General features: G+C 36.2%; 1 protein-coding gene across 4 annotated transcripts in view; it reads right to left on the bottom strand.

Moving 5' to 3' along the window:
• Positions 1–19: 19 nt before the first annotated feature.
• Slc4a7 (solute carrier family 4 member 7) overlaps positions 20–19,971 on the bottom strand; it is an 88,069-nt gene continuing 68,117 nt past the window's right edge. For all 4 annotated transcript variants that reach the window (XM_028760546.1, XM_028760545.1, XM_028760544.1 and 1 more), the window contains 6 exons: positions 19,387–19,455; positions 15,932–16,105; positions 11,842–11,973; positions 8,038–8,135; positions 5,973–6,080; positions 20–3,928 (listed from right to left, as the gene is read on the bottom strand). In XM_028760546.1, the coding sequence (XP_028616379.1) occupies positions 3,847–3,928; positions 5,973–6,080; positions 8,038–8,135; positions 11,842–11,973; positions 15,932–16,105; positions 19,387–19,455 (663 nt within the window). In that variant the 3' untranslated portion in view covers positions 20–3,846. The remainder of the gene's footprint in view (positions 3,929–5,972; positions 6,081–8,037; positions 8,136–11,841; positions 11,974–15,931; positions 16,106–19,386; positions 19,456–19,971) is intronic.

The raw sequence follows: 19,971 nt of genomic DNA on the forward strand, positions 1-19,971 counted from the left end.
AATAATAACAGCCAACAACTTGCTATGTAGACTTTTATTGCTCTTTCAACTTTCAATAACATCTACAAAAAATAGTTTTCTCTAACAATTAGGAAACAAATGTGAAAGGCAGGATGGTTCACATTATAGACTCAGACTCAAGTAGAGACTTGTACTTCATATAGATGAAAAATATCAGGTCTACAATTTGTTTAATTGACTTTGGATTTTATTACAAAAGAAAATACCATTGCAATTATAAATGTCATAAAAATTTAACTGTATTGAGAAATTACACCAAGGTATCAAATATTATATAAATGGACAATAAATTTAAATTTTAATTTAAGCCTAACATAGTAAACACTGGAAGACACTTTACCCCTACAAAGTCAAAAATCTTAAACAAAGGAACAAAGGAAAAGCTACAGAACAGAATCAATGAATGTGCAAAAAATATGATTGGAAAGCACAGAACTGGGGCTTACACTCTAAGTACATATAGGTTAAAATTTTAAAATAATCTTTACATGATTCCTTTTGACAATTTACTTTCCAGAAAGTTAAGAGATCTTACAACTTAAATGACCACATCTTCTGATTAGAACTATTTTAAAAGTTGAATGCAGCTTGTCTTTAAATTTACTTCCTAAAATAAATAATTGTTGGGACTAAATGAAGACACTTCATGTATTTGCACTACAAATGATAACAATGATGGAACCTACATAAATAAATTTCAGACATGTAAGTTACTTAAATAAACTACTCGAATTACAATGTTCTATTAATGGCTCACATATCCCACTCTGAGCACTTTGTCAGGATGCAGATGCGGAGCCGCTGAGCTGTACACATTGATGGAACTACAGGAAGCTCTAGCGTGACACCCGCTGTCAGAGACCATTCTTCTTTCTGTACAACTTTGAACCTGCCTTTGTGATAGGAAAGTCAGAAAGCTTAAACTCAAGCCCAACATTCCAGTATATGGATGAAACAAACACTTGGGGGATGGAGACCAGAGTTAGTGATTCTCAGCAGTAAACAAGTCTTTATAAATACATGCATTATCACACAAAAACATTTCATCCTACGAGTCTTAGAGAAAGCTTGGCAAATCTGAACACTGGTATGCCACGAGATTTAGAAAAGTTAAGAGAGTTAGGAGTAATTTCATACACATACACAAACACTCACACAATATTTTAAAGACCTTGTACTTCACTTTTGCATATGTAATATTATTAAAAATATATATAGAATTACCCCTTTAGCATTGGGAAGCTCGTTCTCAAAAGCTCCTACTTTAGATTGAAATAGCAATAGAAGGGAAGTAAGTTTCAGATAGTTAACACCAGGCTTCACTATAGTCTTTGTAAACACACATCTATAAATAAATAAAATATGGTGGAGGGAAGAACGTCCTGAGGTGGCCCCATGGCCGTGGTGTTCAGTAGCACTAAGCTCCATCTGAAAATCAAGGCATCTAAGAAAGTGCAGGGCTGTGTCTCTGAACTCATTCTGTAAATGGGTATGTACAAGTTTAATTATTTTGCACCTTGAGGTAAATCAGTACATAGCAATTACTACTGCTCATATACACCTATTTAAGGCAGCATTTAAAAAAAATCAATATAAATACTAAATTATCTCTCTTGCTGTCTTGCAATGAATGTTATTCATGATTGTTTTTTTTTTTTTTCAAAAATAGCACAAGAAATATAACCACCTGAAAGAAGCAGTAAATTATCTTTGCTCTTCAGGAGAGTAGTCATATCAGATCACTTTGTAAGTCAAGTAGTCAAAAGAAAGCAGAAGCCATTAATAGCCAAAACCACAGTGAAACATCTTAGATGGAAAGTATTCTGTAAGTCATGTCCCACCCCACCCCCAGCACTGGATAATACATATATAATTAAATAAATACAGGAAGATTATGATATCAGGTAGTTTTCAGTTGAAATTTTAAAATCACTTCCTGTAAAAATAGATTTAACCCTTTGATGTCCTGACATACGGAAATGGTATGAGGAAATTCTCGTCTGGGTACATTGGGGTGAGGGTGGGTTATAATTAGCAGCAAATGGAAACTTTGGAAATCAATGTGCTGCTGAGTGAGAAGAAACCACTTCAATGGAGGTCACCTATGGCCATAAGCACCATGGCGACACTCTCATCAATTCTAAGGAATTCCAATAGAACTCCTTAGATAATACCAGATGTTGCCAACTGCTATAAGACTCCAACTATGTGATCTCAGATGAGGGAGATCAATTAATTACATTAATTGGTACATTGTTTAGAATAAACTAAAATGATTTCAAACTTGCTAAAAATAGTCCACTTTATACTTTTGTAATTTAGTTTGCAATGGCTAGAGAACATTAGAATTTTCTTAAAACATTTGCCTGAACCTTCACTTCCATCACCTTCGGTGTTTCTGGGGTTTCTCACCGTTTCTGTGTGTTATCTATCCTCTTGCCAAATCAAGTTTCATGGCTGAAAACATTCTATCCCAAAGGTTAAAACAGAATTTACTTATTCTGTGGGGAGCTACGAATATTTGTTACATGTTTAAGAGACAGCTCAGAAATACTGGAAACTCAATGCTATCACAGAACAGAAAAAAATGCCATTGATCTGAGCTGCACAGGAAATACTCAACTTCCTTTTAAAATGCAAATATGGCAGTGCTTTATACTAAGGATGTAAAATTTGTCACCTGTTGTCAGGTAATGAACAGAAATGCAAGTGAGCACCAAATATCTACAACAGGAACAATTTACCCTACATTTGTTACTGTCTCAAATATTTATATATTTAAGTATCACATCAATTATAATAAATTATTTTAAAAGAAAATTATGGATAATAACCAATTAAATACATTGTATATAATAGAAAGAATAAGCACAGAAAATGGAAGGTAATTCTTACAAAGGAACATTGATCACAAGCCTACTTGAAAGGGTGCTGACTTTTTATTACTACTTACAACAGAAAGATACCTGCATCTGACACACTATATCACCTAAGCAAAGAAGAACAAAGACAAAGAACAGTGAGACTCTGGTTTCTAGGCAAGTATTGAGTACCAGAAAAGCCTTGCCACAAGGTAACCAATTTAACCATTGTAAATGGGCACTTCATAGGTTTGAAAACTGAAAATGTTATGACTTATATGGGTCTTAAATTAGGAGTCTCATAAAAAAATTTTTTTAACATGTCCATCAAAATGGAAGCTCAGATATCAAAGTTTTAAAATTTAAAAATAACTCCTAAGACATAAAGTTCCTTAGAAAGTCTCCATTAATTTATAATCACCTCTATTTCATCACCTGTGAAGGATGATGGGCAGTTACATGAAGAAAGCCCACAGAGAAAGAAGCCAGGACATGTCATTTTCCCACCACGTGGGCAGACCCCTTATTCTACCTATAAACACTACCAAAAGGGAAACAAAAATCTCTTGAAATTCAGGTCAAAATTTTAAGTATATAAACTAAGTATGTATCACTTAAGGTTGGTATGATTGACTGCCACTGACAGAGATTTAAGTAAAGCAGATTGAACGCAGATCTCCACATCTTTCTATTGCAGAACATCTTTCTATAACAGAAAGGCTTTACCCTCCAAAAAAAAAAAAAAATATATATCTGGAGTAAAAAAACCATGTACCTCGCTTTTAAGAGACCACTTCATTAATGCAGTCTCCATGGTGTGCACAACAAATATCTGACGCTACTTGAAAAAGCCCCAAAGTACTGTTATACATAATGGCATGGCACATGTGCTTTTTATACATATATATGTATAAATATATATACAGATAGGCATATATCTCTATATATTCCTTTTGGTTTGACTTTACAATGAAGTTTCAGCATCCATGTATTTTTTTGATGGCTCATCTTCGAAATTTATTGTCACACTCACAGGTTTTTCAGGGCTGTTTAAAACAAACAATGAGGAAAGAATTATTTTTAAAAGAATCAACTCTAAACTTTCAAATGGTCAACAAAGAGTATCTCCAATACACCCCTGAGCTTCTTGCTAGTACCCATTTTTAACTTGGTATTGCAACCTGGCTGCCTTTTGTTTATTCTATAATCTCATACACAGATATTATATATTTTGATCATATTCATCCCTCTCTTTGAACCCTTTCCTGTTCCTAACACACCACTTTTTTAGCATGAGTAAAGGGAGGACGGTTTATTACACATGTGATTTTGAATAGAGGGCCAACCCACATGACAAACTAAATATAAAAGCTATGTACTAATATTATTACATAGCCTTTATTTTCACCACAATCCAAGTCAAGGGTGCTGGCAGAATGTGAACAGGAACTAAGTGAAGTTCAAAGAATGATAAAATCCTATAGGCTGAAGACGGAAACTGAAAGAAGGAACAGTCTAGCTTAGAACATTAGAAATAAAGATCAAAAATATATGATGAAGACTTGGGCATGCTAGTGCACACCTTTAATCCCAGCATTAGGAAGCAGAGGCACGTACGTGCATCTCTGTGAGTTCTAGGACAGCCAGAGCTATACAGTGTATTCTAGGCAAACCAGAGCTACACAGTAAGACCCTGTCTTAAATTTAAAAAAAAAAAAAAAGGAAAGAAAGGAAGGAAAGAAAAGTTGGAGGTAAGATTTTATGAAAAGAAAAGCAATGAATACATAAATACTTATCACAAGGTAGAGTTCAAAGAGAAAGCAGTTACACAGAACAGGTTGAAAAGGCCTGCTTGGAATTACATTAACCTAGTACCTGGAATAACCAATACTTAGCAAGCACTTGGCACAAGCCATGTCTGAAAAGACGCTTGTAGTATATGAAAAACTGAGCACTCCCAGGAAAGTACCTTGTTTCTTCCAACGTAAGAACTAAAGTTCTAATATTATCAAATAAGGCTCCTGGAGTCTCAGGACTTGAAGTGAAGGAAGAAAAACAACAAAAAAGTGCTTGTATCATAAGAAATGTAAGGAAGGGCTCAGAAGTTTCAATGCATGATTCACTATAAAACTAGATATTTATTCATATACATGTAAATATACATACATATATATATATACACAGATATATATGGTGATAGAAATGGTTTCCTGTGTGTATGTGAATTAAATTCCTTCCAAATTATCATCCTGAGAATAAATCTGTAACCTTACCAAAAAAAAAAAAAAAAAAAAAAAACAAATAAAACAACACCAGGAAAATAACTTTCTTGATTCTTGAACCAAAGAAAGCATATTCATTTATTAACTTATTTATTTGCTCATGTATGTATCTATGTACCTATCTATGTAACTATATATCTATCTATGTATCTATGTACTTATCTATGTATCTATATGTATCTATGAATCTATCTATCTATCTATCTATCTATCTATCTATCTATCTATCTATCTGCTTGTTTATTCAGACCAGACTCTTGCTATGAAACCTTGGCTGGCCTGGAACTTGCTACACATAACACACCAACTTTAAACTTGGGTCCCTCCTCCTGCCTTTGCCTCCCTCCTGAGGACTGGAATTACAGGTGTGAGTCACTATGCCCAGTAACATTCATTCATAATTTTAGTAACTTTCTTTTAATTTGAATATAATTATATTCAATTGAACCTTTAATTGTGACTATATATCCAATTTGTTAATATAATTATATTTACAAAATATATATGCACCACTAGGCAGAAATTATTATTCTAGAAAGGCAAAGTCCTTTTTTGAAAAATGCAATTTTAAATTTAAAAATTATAAAACATAATCATCACAATCCGCATCACAACACAATTAAGATAGAAGAACAGACGAGATCAGGCACATTCAGGTTGGTATGGCCGTAGAGAAGATAGAAGAACAGATGGAAGGAAAGGTAGTGGAGTTGGTTTTGTCCAGCAAAGAGAATATATTTAGATACACTAGGTAAATTAATGAGTGAAAACTAACAACAGTTCCAAAGGCATAAACAGTTATAACTACCTCGTGTTAGGTCTGGTTACTTTGGCATTCTCAGTATTCATGGAAAGTGCCTTCCACTGTGCAGTTTTGGCCATTTCATCTGATATGTTAACAACTGAAGGGTCAATACTGAAGAACAAATACACTTTTTGGTTAGTATCTAGTATTTGCAAAAGCATTAATGTTGTCATTTTTATTAGCATCAAATAATTTCTTGTTTTCACCAATTTAAAAATTGAGAAAACATTTGGCATGCACTTAAACTAAGATGTAACAAATTATTATAAACTTAGAATTCTGTTGTCAAGTCTTCAGAGAAATCTGTATTCCTTAAACACACAAAATTACGCAGAGTTGTTTATGGTAGCAAAATTCATTTATAATTCTTCACTGCAAAATTCAATTTGGATTTGCGTAGCTCATCAGCAGTATTCCAGCCACAACACCTTCTAACCATCTAGACTGTATTACTGAGATAACATAACAACCAGCTTAGAAGCCTAAAAACAGAGATTTAGTCAAAACTCTTACAACTGACACTTTCATCAAGTAAAAATTCACAATATATAATTAAAAGAGATCCTTTTACAAATCATTTTTTTAATGGTGGAAAAAAAAACACAAAAACCACAACTGATAATGAAGTTTGTAGCAATTTAGCAACAAAACAATGACCCCACTAACTTTTAACTAGATATTCCCATGGTTTTCGTGTCAAAGTGTTATTTCATCAGTTGTATCAAAATCAAAGAATAGCAATAATGCCCATTTACTATAAAAGTCAAACATAACCTTTCAATATTTCTATGAAATACTACAAACTGATGTCAGACCCCTCAATGGAATGATCATACCCATAAATAACATGTGTTCAATGTTACTGGTCACAAATAATATGAATATTCCATAGATAAAGTTGCAATACATCTATTAGCCCATCTTCTTTACAAAAAGAAAAAAAATTCATGTAAACAAGCTACAAACACAAATGTCACACTAAACCATATTAATGAGATGGGCAATGCAAGCATGTAGCCACAGCTACAGGAGGCAGAGGCTGAAACAGTAGACCACAGTAAGTCACAGGCAGTTAGCAACTCAGTAAGATCCTGTCTAAGAACAATCAATAAAATGTGGGTTGCTGTGCTGGCTAGTTTATGCCACCTTGACAAAGTGGAGTCATTCAAGAGGAGAAAACTTCAACTGAGACACCACCAGGCTGTAGGCAAGCCTGTAAGGCATTTTCTTAATTAGTTATTGATGGGGAAGAACCATTTGGTGGTGGTGGTGCCATCCCCCGGCTAATAGTCTTGAGTGTTCTAAGAGAGCATACTGAGTAAGTTATAAGAACAAGCCAGTAAGCCAAACTCTTCCATGACTTCTGCATCAACTCCTGCTCTGATTGCTTGAACAGTGATAAGGAAAAGCAAGAAAAAAAATAATAAACCCTTCCCTCCCTGAGTTGCTTCTAGTCATGGTGCTTGATCATAGCAATAGCAACCCAGATTTTAAAAGGTAGGGAAGTAGCTCAGTGGGCCTTGCCAAGCATGCACACAGTCCTAGGCTCAATACCAGATACTACAAAAAGAAGAAATTAGATGGCATTAAAATAACAGTGTAATACTCGTTATAAGTGACTAGTACTTTACTAATACTTAAAAAACTTCCACCTCTGTTCATATTTAATGTTTAAGGTAAGACTGCAGCTGGTCATGGTGGCACACACCTTTAATCCCAGCATTCTTGAGGTAGAGGCAAATGGATCTCTGTGAATTGGATGACACACTAGTCTACAAGCTGAGTTCCTTCCAGGTCAACCAGGGCTAGCTACACTGTAAAATCTTGCCCAAACAAACACAACTTCAAGACTGCAGAGTAATATCACAAAATAAAGACAAAGCCTTGGAACAGTTACTAGGCTTTCACCACATCAATCAAATGTTCAATGGCCAGCCTTCTAACCCGCCACTGTGCTTAACCCTACAGAAACATTTACTCACCATTATTTCAAAGAAATATTACATGCCTTATCTATACACTTGATAGATGTAAAAAATACAGCATATAAAATAAAATTGTATCTTACCTATATTTTAGGGTTTTAACTGGAATCTGAAGGAGACTCCCTCTTTCAAATGGAAGGTGCACAGTATCCCCATCATCCTGAAGCATCCGCTCAGCTTCCTTTAAAGCACAGACATGTAGAGATTACTTCCTCCAAAATATCTCCAGGAGAGTCTGTTACCAGAAATACCCTAAATACTTAGAAAGCCAAACTGACAGCATTATTTAAACAATGTACCTGTCCTAACTGAAAACTTCTGGCAATATAAACACATACTTATAGCATGAAATTACTTGCACAAACTTATTTCCCAAGGAATAACTCTATTTCTAAAAATAACTAATAAAAACTAGTAAAATCAGTATGACTTAAGTCTGAACACTAGTTACCATACATATATAGCAAAGAAGATAAAACTGAAATCTCATGTCTCAACACAGTGCAGAGTAAAAGAGTCTCTACTGAGGTTGAGTTTCCTCAGTAACACTGATAGGGCATGACTCTTTGTTTTAGGGAAACATCTGTGGATACAAGACATTTTTGAAGTCCAAATGTAACTGTGTGCCACTGTCCCTTCGATAGTGATAAAAAGGTATCTCTAACACTGAAAATGCCCCTTGGGTGGGACATCATCCTAGGTTGAAAACCACCTGAACAAAAAACATGCACTAAAATTATGACCCATTAATAATGGAGAAAGACCCAAAGTATAGGGAACAGAGAGTACTCAAGCTATTCTCCCTATTATCGGAAATCCCATCATTTCCAAGTGACAATGTAATGGTAACTTTAATATAAATCTATGCAGCAAATTAATATAGCAGTTATTTTCCTTATCCTAACCTGTTCCTCAATAAAACAACACAGAAGAGATTAAAAATTTATTTAATCAAGCTTTACAATACCTGGTCACTCGCTGACTACTTTAGTCCTCTAAACTAATCTGGCTACCTCCCAGCCAAAATCCCCAAGACACTTGCATTTTAGTTTTGGCCTGGCTCTCTGGGCTTCAGACACATTTTTTCCCACGATGTTTCTTCTCCCTTATGGCTCAATCTGCTTTACTCTTCTCTGTCTCCCACTCCCTTGGCTGTCATAAGTCCCACCCTTTTCTTCTTCTGCCCAGCCATTGGCTGACTGACAAGGCAGAGAATAAAATGGTGTTGTTTACACAAACATGAGACATGAGATTCTTTACCTAAGCATTACAGTGTGTGTCCAGATTGAAGCAAGATATGAGGGCAGAGAAACCAGTATTTGAAAAACACAAGGAAAATCTTTTACACACTGCACAAAAAATTATGCCTACATGACAATGTACCCATATTTACAACTTCCACACTCATGTCCCAGCATTCTTTGTAACTCAAAGCGGGAGAATTGGATAAGCTGAAAGACAGTTTTAGAAGGTTTCCCCTACACAGATAATGTTCATTTTTGCCTGTATTTTCATCCTACTGCTTCTGTTCTAGCATGATAGCTGGGGTTTATCAGCTATTCTGATCCAAACAGTAAATCTGAAAATGGAGGCCACATGTTTGACACAGGGAGCAGTAACACAGAATCCTAGAGAAAAAGCAGTAAGAAAATAGATCCCTAGGCATTTGGGATCCCTATGTATTTTCACTTTTGTTCTTTAAATTATATGATTTTGAACCAACTAACACAGAAAGCAAGCAATATAACCTGCTTATTTTATATATTTTGCAAATAAACAATATTCTACAAGAAAAATAACCAATAACTTACATATTTATGTATTCAGTGTTAAGGGAATCAAAACTCTTTTATTTTAAAATCAGAACTTCATTCAAGTAGTTACAATGACTATTCTTGTTATAATTCTGGCTGAGAAATATATCTGTTTCCTATCTATATTTAAGTAACACCAAGACATTTTAAAAATTAGTACTTGATATAAGCTAGAGTCTTCAGAGAGGAAGGAGCCTCAATTGAGAAAATGCCTTCATAAAAATCCAACTGTAGGCAAGTCTGTAAGGCATTTTCATAATGAATGACTGATGGGGAAGGCTCAGCCCACTGTAGGTGGGGTTACCTCTGGGTTGCTGGTTCTGGATTCTATAGGAAAACAAGGCGAGCAAGTTATGGGGAGCCAGCTAGTAAGTAGCACTCCTCCATAACCTCTGAATTAACTCCTGCCTCCAGGTTTCTGCGCTACATGAATTCCAGCCTTTACTGCTGTTGAAAATAATTGTGAATGAAATAAACCCTTTCCTCCCCAGGATGTTTTTTGTCATGGTATCTAATCACAGCAATAGTTACCCTAACTAAGACAATACTGAGGAAAATGTTATAATCAACAAAACACTATTCAGTTTCTACTTCCAATTTAAGTAATAGAGTAAAAATAGTTTAAAAGCAAAACATCAAATCCAGAATAAAGTATTTATTTTTAAATATAACTGTGTAGATCAATTATTGGTGGTACATAATAGTGAATATGAAAGCAAAAAAGCACCGGGTAGTGGTGGCGCACGCCTTTAATCCCAGCACTTGGGAGGCAGGCGGATTTCTGAGTTCGAGGCCAGCCTGGTCTACAGAGAGACAAGGCTCAGGATGAAAATGAGCCTGCTGCTATACAAGCCTGGCAATCTGATCTGACCCTATAACCCACATCAAAGTCAACAAACCTGACTTCTGAAAGTTGTGTTCTCATCTCCAAGTGTGTGTTGTGGCATATAGGCCTCCACATACACATTCTGAGCATTACACATAAAACAAAAACCCTAAAAAAGCAGTCAGGCATGGTGGTATGGCTTAATTCCAGCTACTTGGTAGGCTGGGGGAGAATCCTTGTGCCCAAGAATTCAACAGCAGCATGGACAAAACACCTGTCCCAAAACATACAGCCGTTTGAGGGACTTACACTTGATTATGGGTTTATTTGCGCGTGTGTCTCTGTGTGTGTACCTATAGAGAAGAGAGATCATCGGGTGTCTTGCTCCATAACTGTGGTGGTTTGAATATGCTTGGCACATGGGAAGGAGGTGTGGCCTTGTTGGAGGAAGTGTATTACTGTGGGAGTGGGCTTTCAAGCTCCACCCAGTGAGGAAGAGAACCTCCTCCTGGATGCCTGTGAATTCTAGTCTCTCCTGGTTGCCTTTGGATCATGATACAGAACTCTGGGCTCCTCCATCATCACTATGTTTGCCTGCAGGGTGCTGTGCTTGCCACCATGATGATAATTAATTGACACTCTTCAATTAAATGTTTTCCTTTATAAGAGTTGCCTTGGTCATGAGGTCTCTTCAAAGCAATAAAACCCAAACTAAGACAATCACAGTTCATCTCTTGCTTTGATACAGTTGTTGTCTTTTCCTGAATCTGGAGCTATGTTTCCCGTCTAGGATGCAGAGGGTAGCAACTGCATATAGCAACTATACTCAGCTTTTGAATCGGGAGCAAGTAAGGACTGTGAACTCAGGTCCTTGTGCTTGTACAGTAAATGCTTTTACCAGATGAACTATCTTAAACACATTTAAACTTCATTAGTGTATGTCAGACCACTAAAATATTATTACTGTACTACACATTAACATACCTAGTGTATTTAAGGTTAAATCAGTCATAAAATTATTGTGTGATGGTTTAGTACTGCTAAACCTTTTCTTCTCCCCAGTTTTACAGACTATGCAAGATGGGGAAATGGGTAAGAAGCAGTGCTTGAATAACACTGCCTACCTCTCTGCCTCATTTCAGTAAGACAGAATAATCAGCAGTGCCTGTGCTTCATAAGGTTCCCTGAGGATGGTAACAGTATCTGCTAAATGGTACAAATCCTTAAACAAAGAGATGCCTTTTTACCTCTTTCTCTTTTTTCTTTTTGTCATCTTCTTTCTTTTTCTTACTTTCTGGCATGAGGTCATCAAGCCAACTGAGTTCTCTTTTTGTGAAACACAGATCCATGAGCTTGCGTACAAAGACTAATGCAAGAACCTGAAGAAGATGGGAGAGACAGAAACATAATACATGCACTGAGAGAAAGAGAACAAATTTGCTAAAGCAAGTATAATAGGAAATGCCGCATCCATTGTTTAAAAGTTTGTTTACACTACACAAAGAAATCCTATCTCAGAAGCCCTCTGCCCACCCCAAATTTAATTCACACTTATTAGAAAGGAAAGTTATTTTTTGTATTTTCCTAATGTTATTCTGCCCTTCTCAATTAAGATTTTACTTCATATAAGTACCTATCATTAAAAAAAAAAAAAAAAAAGCTTTGCAACTCTTCGATATTGCATTAGAATACCCAATCTCAGGTCTAAGCTTTAGTTTTCAATGAGGAAAGGTGTATGTAGCTTGCTGTCCTGTGATAGCTCCTGCGAATGTTTGCAGATGGAACTGGCTTTTCATTACTGTTGCTTGCTATGTTTCATCTTTTCCTTGTTTTCTCCTCATTTAAAAGTAACTTTATTCATAGACGTTTTAGAGTACCATTTAGCTTAGACAGAAACCTTCCATCTACTTTATGTGTTACAAATACTCTCCTGGCTCAAAGTACAACTCTTCAACTCTCCATTGTTTAAAATGCCTCCTCCTATTACATAAAAACTGCACATGGCTAAGTATCTTTACCATGCTTTTACCAGTAAGTTTTCCCATCTTCTTTAAGTTTTTTCTAATCCCTGGGATAAAGATACTTTCTGACTACAACTCTATTCTACTTCTTAAATTTTGAGTTCATGCAGGATTTCTTTTCTAATAAGAGGTTACATTATAGACAGTTAATGATCAACATCATATATTAAACTTCCTGATGAACAAAATGACCACCTTTAATGAAATAATCTGTCCATGGTAAACCAGTTGCAGTGTAAATACACGCGCGCACACACACACACATCTGGCCTTCTCTGGTCTTCTTACTCATTGCTATGCCAGTTCCATACTGTGTGGACTTAACACTAGTTTTCATTTGCTTGTTAGACAATACGATGGAAGCAGAGAGAAGTTAAATAGACATTAAAACTCCATTCCTAATTACACTTATCTGATTTCTTATTTTCTTGTAAGTCTTGATTTTTAACAAAAACATAAGTTTTAAATAATAGGGAATAATTATTTGTACAGTTTGGTATTATACACATGTACCCCACACTCACAAAATACAGAACATTTTTGCCAACCAGGTTCCTAAAACTTGACATTTCTTTCTCTAATTTTTAAAATCTTTTTAAAATTAACAGTTAATTAATTAATTTGCATCCTAAACATTGCCCCCCACTCCTCTTTCTCTAATTTTTAAAATGATTTTTCTGGTTCACAACAATACCACCTTCATCCTGACACACACATTTCAAGTAAAAGTAGTGAAACCCCTGCTCTCGTGCTACATCCTATCTACAGATACTATTTCAAAGGGTGGGGAGTTGTAGAGCACTCAGCTTCACTGCAGTCTATTGTTAGAGCTTTATCCACTCCTAATACTGCTTGGCGCTCGATTCTGTCCCTACTAAAAACAAGCTGAAGCCGCAACCCTAGTTCCATATTTGGAAATAGGGTTTTTGCAACATAGTTAAGATAAAGTTGGATGGAGTGGGGCGGGCAACTAGAACACTCTGACTGGTGTCCTTGTCATGCCATGCGCCATGTGCAAACCGAGTCAGATACATGCTGGGGCAATTCAGATTGTAGCTAGGAGCTACCTTTCAAAGAACCTAAGAGGAAGCGAAAGGGGGACTCCCTGCAGATTTCAGAAGGTGATCCTGAGCCTACACCCTGATTTCATACTTTCAGTCCCCAGTATTTGTACATAGTAATTTTTGTAGTTTTAAGACACAAGGATTGTGAAACGATGACCCCCCCACCAAAAAAAAGTGTAAAAATTGACAAGTATATAAGTATATTACAAAGCTTTTTTTTTTTTCCTTTAAAAAATAAGTGTCTCATTTTTAACCTTTTTATTTCAGTTTACCCTTAAACATTTTCTGGAGTTTAGCCACTACTGTAAGATTTTAATTTTCCGTGTCAAACACTACTCCTACTACCTGTGCTTTTATCCAGATACTCAGAATACATCTGTTATCAACAGTAAGGTTCTCCAGTTTCTTTTCATTAGATTATAACTAAAGGGTTGGAAAGTGTGTGAGTATATATATGCTGAAGAACCACTATCTGCTTTATTATGGAACATGATGCTAATTAATAGTTATGCTTATACACTAGCATTTGAGCTGAGTATTTAATAAGAAGATACTATAGATCTTTCACAACTTCATTAGGTTTAATTCTGAGATCTTTCTAGTGATTCCTGAGAAAATTTTCTAGCTTTTCCTTATCTCTAGAAATACAATCAATAGCTGATCTTTTAACATTCATAGACCTGAGCCTAATATTCTCAGCTACTTTTCTAGTCTTGCCTTGCACCTGGACTATGCCCTGGTTTTAACCTCCTGCTTAGACTACTTGTAAAGATTCATTACATAAAAGAATAATAACCCACTTCCTATAGATCAAGAAGTGGCAATTCATAGGTTCTAGGTCAAATATGAACCACCAGCCATTTCTGTTTGTAGAGCTCATGAACTAAGAATGGATTTTAGAGACAACTTTTAGAATAACTCTGAGAATAGGTTTGTCTGTTTTCCTTCCTTACTCCTCCTTTATTTCAGTGCTAAAAATCAAACTCCATCTTTCCACATTCTAAGCAATACTAATATTGAGTAATATTCCCAACTTTGGCAATAAATACAGTATTGACTCTGAACCCGAACAGAGTGAAATGTTCCCTCAGTGAAAAAGAATGCCATTCTTCTCTTTAGCACTTCTGCATTAAAAAAAAAAAAAAAAGTTCAACTATTCCTTTAATTTTACAAGTAACAAATTATAAAAATGTATTTTTCTCTCATATTACTCAAGTATATACAGAACATTCTCCTCACCAACAAAGCCTAAAGTATTTACTATGTGGCCATTTACAGAGAAATATTGACTGGCCCTTGTGTTCTAGGTGTCCAATGGACTGAGGTCCACTTGAGTCTTGTGCATCTGTGGCTACATCTCTTTTCTTCTTCTTGAGCTTAAAGACTTTATTCTCTCATTTCCTTTTACCCCAGACTTGGGAGAGACTGGTCCACTACTGATGTTCGCAACATTTATTTTATCTTAGTGGATAATAAAGCTTATGTATGGTGCACATCTTCCTGTGAGTATACAACCCTACCTGTGCTCAAAACTTCAGAAACATTTTGTTACAATGTTTTTTCCTTAAGTCCATAGGATTCTTTAGCCTGGCACTTTGTATAGGGTTTTATTTCTAAATCTGTAAGGTTACTTTAATAGTTTCACATTAATATGAAATTTAATTGTGGTCAGGAAGTATTGTTCAGCTAGTCTTAACAATTGAGTCTTTTAATGTTTTCTGAAGCTAAGTCACTATCTTTTATATAGAACTCATAAAAAGACAAATATATATGCATAATTATTGTGGAAAAATAATATTGAATGATGATTTAATGAATTATGTGGATTATGACTTATTAAAATCCTCTATGGCCTTCCTAAGTTTTAAACCTTTAGACCTGTCAATTTCTAAAAAAGACACATTGTAGAAACCCACTTCAAAGACAAGATACTTTAGTTGCTTTGCTTTATGAACCTGCCTATCTCATTTGTTCTATGAATGTCCTAAGTACTAGAGTTACTTAGAACTACAAAATAGAGCTCTCCAGTCCAAGAACTAAAATATTAAAAATAAACAACTTCAGACTATGAGAATATTCAAAATGGAAAGTACTAGTTTATAACTAGAAACAGTTCATCAACATTTTTAAAATAATTCAGATATTTAAAGGATACATTTCTTCCTCAAGGCCAATTATAATTTTTTTAAACATTACAATGAAAATAATAATTCTATTATGAATTAGTAACAAAATAAATCTGAAAAACTCACCATCATGGGAAAAACCACTGCAGCAGCAGAGGCTTTGATCACCCACAGCAGAACTAGGCAGGTCAGCTGGACGACTGTGAACACATGCACCTTCCATAGGGGGACATAGCGGAGGTAGATTAGGTCCGGCTGGTGCTTGGCAGGCATTCCAAATAACTTGATACGGTCAAAAAACTATACATGTAATGAAGAAAAAGAAAAGAAACCATCAACAAAAAACATTTTAGCTATTTAAGAAACAATTTTTAGAGGTGTAGGTGTGTGTGTGTGTGTGTGTGTGTGTGTGTGTGTCAGTGTATATTAAATGAAACTGTAACATCTTGGGTATGTTCTAATGGTACTGAAGAATGTTCTGGGAAAGAATCTCTGGATATAAAGAGAAAGGAGAAAGAAAAAAAAATCAAAGCAAACAGAGCTGGTGGTCTATACCAGTAATCCTACAATTTTGACAATGAGGCAGGAGATTTCTGTGGGTTCAAGCCAGCCTATGAGGGTAACCCTGTCTCAAAAAAGCAAAACAAAACAAAAGTGTTTTACTTTGGTAGATTATAATATTTTGATAAATGTATTTTATATGGTCAAGTTCCAAATGCACTGAATCTCTATGAACTGTTTCCAGGATATAAAATTAAATACGAACAGTCTTCCAAGGTTTTTCTAAGCTTAATACCACTAAAGCTATGAACAGAAATCACCCATTGGATGTTTTTGAACTTTAATTTCCTCATTTATGAACTGGAAAACCTCACAAAACTGTTACAAAAATCAAGTAAATAAGATAGTATTATTCCTTCACCATGGTAGATGTGGTGGTTTCCATATAGTCCCCTATAGTCCAATAGGGAATGTCACTATTAGGAAGTGTGGCTCTGTTGGAAGAAGTGGGTCACTAGGGGCTGGGCTTTTTGAGGTCTGATGATCAAGTTAGCCTAGTGTGGCATTCTCAGCTACCTTTCCAGCACCATGTCTGCCTGCTTGCCACCAGGCTTGCCACTATGCTGACAATGGACCTCTGACCTGTAAGTCACCTCCAATTAAATGATTTCCTTTATTAAGAGTTGTTGCGGTTTGGGTCTCTTTACAGCAGTGAAACACTCTAAGGTAAAAGTTGGTATCAGGAACTGGGGTATTGCTGTAACAGGCTTGGCCATGTTTTTGTTTAGAGGAATGTAGAGATTGGGACGCTTAGTTAGAAAAGCAGTGGGATGCTTTAAGTGAGACTTAATGGGCCAAAGTAGTAGGAGCATGGTAGACAGTGGTATGAGGGTGGTTTGAACTGTGGGGGCCTGGCTCAAGAAGTTTCAAAGGAGAAGAATAAGAACAAAACAATAGTATGTGCATCTCTTTCCTTGGCCAAAAAGTCTGCCAGAAACTAAATTGAAGAGCTATGGATCAATAGCTTTGGTAGAGGACATGAACAGATAGCCTTGTATTGACTGTGTTTCTTGGTTATTAGTGGCTGTGGCCATGCTTATGCATACTTATAATGAAAAGGAGCAAGGTGAGAATGTAAAAATACAAAATGTACCACTTGCGGAGAAAAGGAATACCAGGAAGTGGAATGAGATGAGTCTTGTGTTCAAGGAGATAAAAAAAGATAAGAGAAAAGCCTGAAGTTAAATGGAATAAAGGAAGTGGTAACCTCGGGGCAAAATGCCACCCAGCTAATCTTCCAACTTGTGAAAAAAAAAATTAAAAAAATGCTTAGAACTGGGCATGTTGGCATACAGCCTTTTATCTCAGCACTGGGAAAACAGAGGCAGGTGGATTTCAGAATGTAAGGCTAGCCTGGTCTACAGATCTAAGTTTCAGGACAGCCAAGCTTAGGCAGTGAAGGAAACCATCAAAAACAGAAAGCTGGTGAAGATAATACCTGAATGAGGAGGCCATGGTCCAGCCTCAGCAAGCTGTAGAACTTGGCAGTTTCAGCCACATGGTTCTGGCTTTAAAGTTAAGGACAGAAGAAAGGGATTATAAAATCTCCCTCCAGAACTAAGGAAAGTCCATGAGGCCTAGCATGTGTCGGGGGTTTGCCTGCATGGAGGCCTAGAGAACACTATGTGAAGCTGTGAAGTTAGAGCCTGGATTGCTTTGGAGACCCCAAAATGTTGGAAATGCCAGAGCTGTGTGATATCTACTGAGGAAAGTCACCTACAGAGAGTGGAACCTGCTAAGAGAAAGAAGCACGTTGCAATGAAAAAAGCTGGAGATCCGAAGAGCGCTTTGATATCAGACATGGAGATGCAGAGTTTAAGAGTTTCTGTCCAGCTGGTTTCTAGTCTTGCTTTGGTTCAGTATTCCCTCACTGTGCTCGCTGTTGAAATAATAACATGTATCCTGTTCTACTATATAATGGAAATGCATGATCTTTTCCATTTTGATTTTGTATATTGCAGTTAATTGATTACATTGAGTCTCAGAAGAGACGATGAACTTTATACTTTTAAACACGTTTGAGAGTTACAGTCTCTACTGGAGACTTTTGAAGTTTAACTCAGTGTGTTTAGCATTATGATATAGCTACAAGCTTTTGGAAGCCAGGGAGGAAATGTGGTGGTTAGAATAAAAATGGCTCCATGGGCCCATATAGAGTGGCACTATTAGCAAGTGTAGCCTTATTGGAGTAGGTGTGACACTAGGGGGTGGGCTTTGAGGTCTGATGCTCAAGTTAGGCTTAGTGTGGCATTCACTTCTGCTGCCTATGGATCAATATGTACAACTTTAGTAAGCATCATGTCTGCCTTCTTGTCACCATGCTTTCCACTATGACGATAATGAACTAAGCCACTGAAACGGTAAGCCAGCCCCAATTAAATGTTTTCATTTATAAGAGTTCCCAGCAATAGTATCTCTAACTAAGATAGTAAACATGATTAAAAAAAAAAAAAGTGCTGGCTTTGGGAAGTGCTGACAGTGAATGACTGTAGAGCATAGTTTTTGTAAGAGGTAGCCACTGTGGGAATCACTGCTAATCTACACAGTTTCTATTAGGGGTCTATACAAATCTGAGTAAATTTTAGCAGACTGTTTCCACAAAGCATGGTGATCACTGGCTCTAGCCTCATTACTGCATAACCTCTGCTGAGCCCCACTGCCTCAATGTCCTGTTTCTACAACAGGAACTCCTCCTTTCCTCCATCAGTCATCATTTTAAGAATTACAGAAAACAATGTATGTGCTAGGCTTCCTTGTGACATACACATTTATAAAAGCTAGGTCTTTCCATCCTGACCCTTTGATCCTCCCTCACTACAGGAGTCTTCACTGAGCAGGTAGGTATGTGACCTTTTATTGGGCTTAAGTAAAAGGAGGTGAGATAATCATCTCATTCTTTGGGGTAAGATACACAATGAGCAGTAATCACTCAGTAAATGTCGATTTGATGCAACCAGACCAAAATCAGTCACAAGCACAACTTCTGCAATTTTTAAATAGTTCCATTATTAAATACTTGCCTGAATTCCTTTCAATGATGAAACTCCCATATAAAGGAAAACACCGTACAGAACTGGCATTGGGATAAACTGTAAATAAAATTACTACAATTACAACTCATCATACTGGATAATTTTACAGTAATGAGTGTACAGAAATATATTTGATGAGCAACTATGGTGACAGAACTAAAAGTTCTTTTGTGATAAGGACTGTACCAACATTCCTACAGGAAATAAGCATATAGGTCTATTGTTTATACATTTGAGAGGCAGTTGATGTTCAGACTGTTCATTAAAAGGGAGTGTGCTCAAGTATGAGGAGCAAAGGCACCTCAGTCAACAGCTTAGTTTTAAAAAACAGCCTTCCTGTGCTTCAGCTTGCAGCACAATTAAATTTCTTCCAATATATAGAACATTGAGCAAAGTAGCTGACATACCACCAGTCACTAAAGTATTAAATTACTGTGGCCCAGCACCAATGCAGTGGAATTACTAATAATGTCTTTCAAGCATTCCAGCACAGAGATGCCAAACCCCCATCCTGGCAGGTCTTCTATAGGAAACCCTGGCTGTGTATATGAAATTAAAGATACTTTAAATAGC

Source organism: Grammomys surdaster, unplaced genomic scaffold (assembly GCF_004785775.1).
Source record: "Grammomys surdaster isolate TR1022 unplaced genomic scaffold, NIH_TR_1.0 126546, whole genome shotgun sequence".
Taxonomy (NCBI): domain Eukaryota; kingdom Metazoa; phylum Chordata; class Mammalia; order Rodentia; family Muridae; genus Grammomys; species Grammomys surdaster.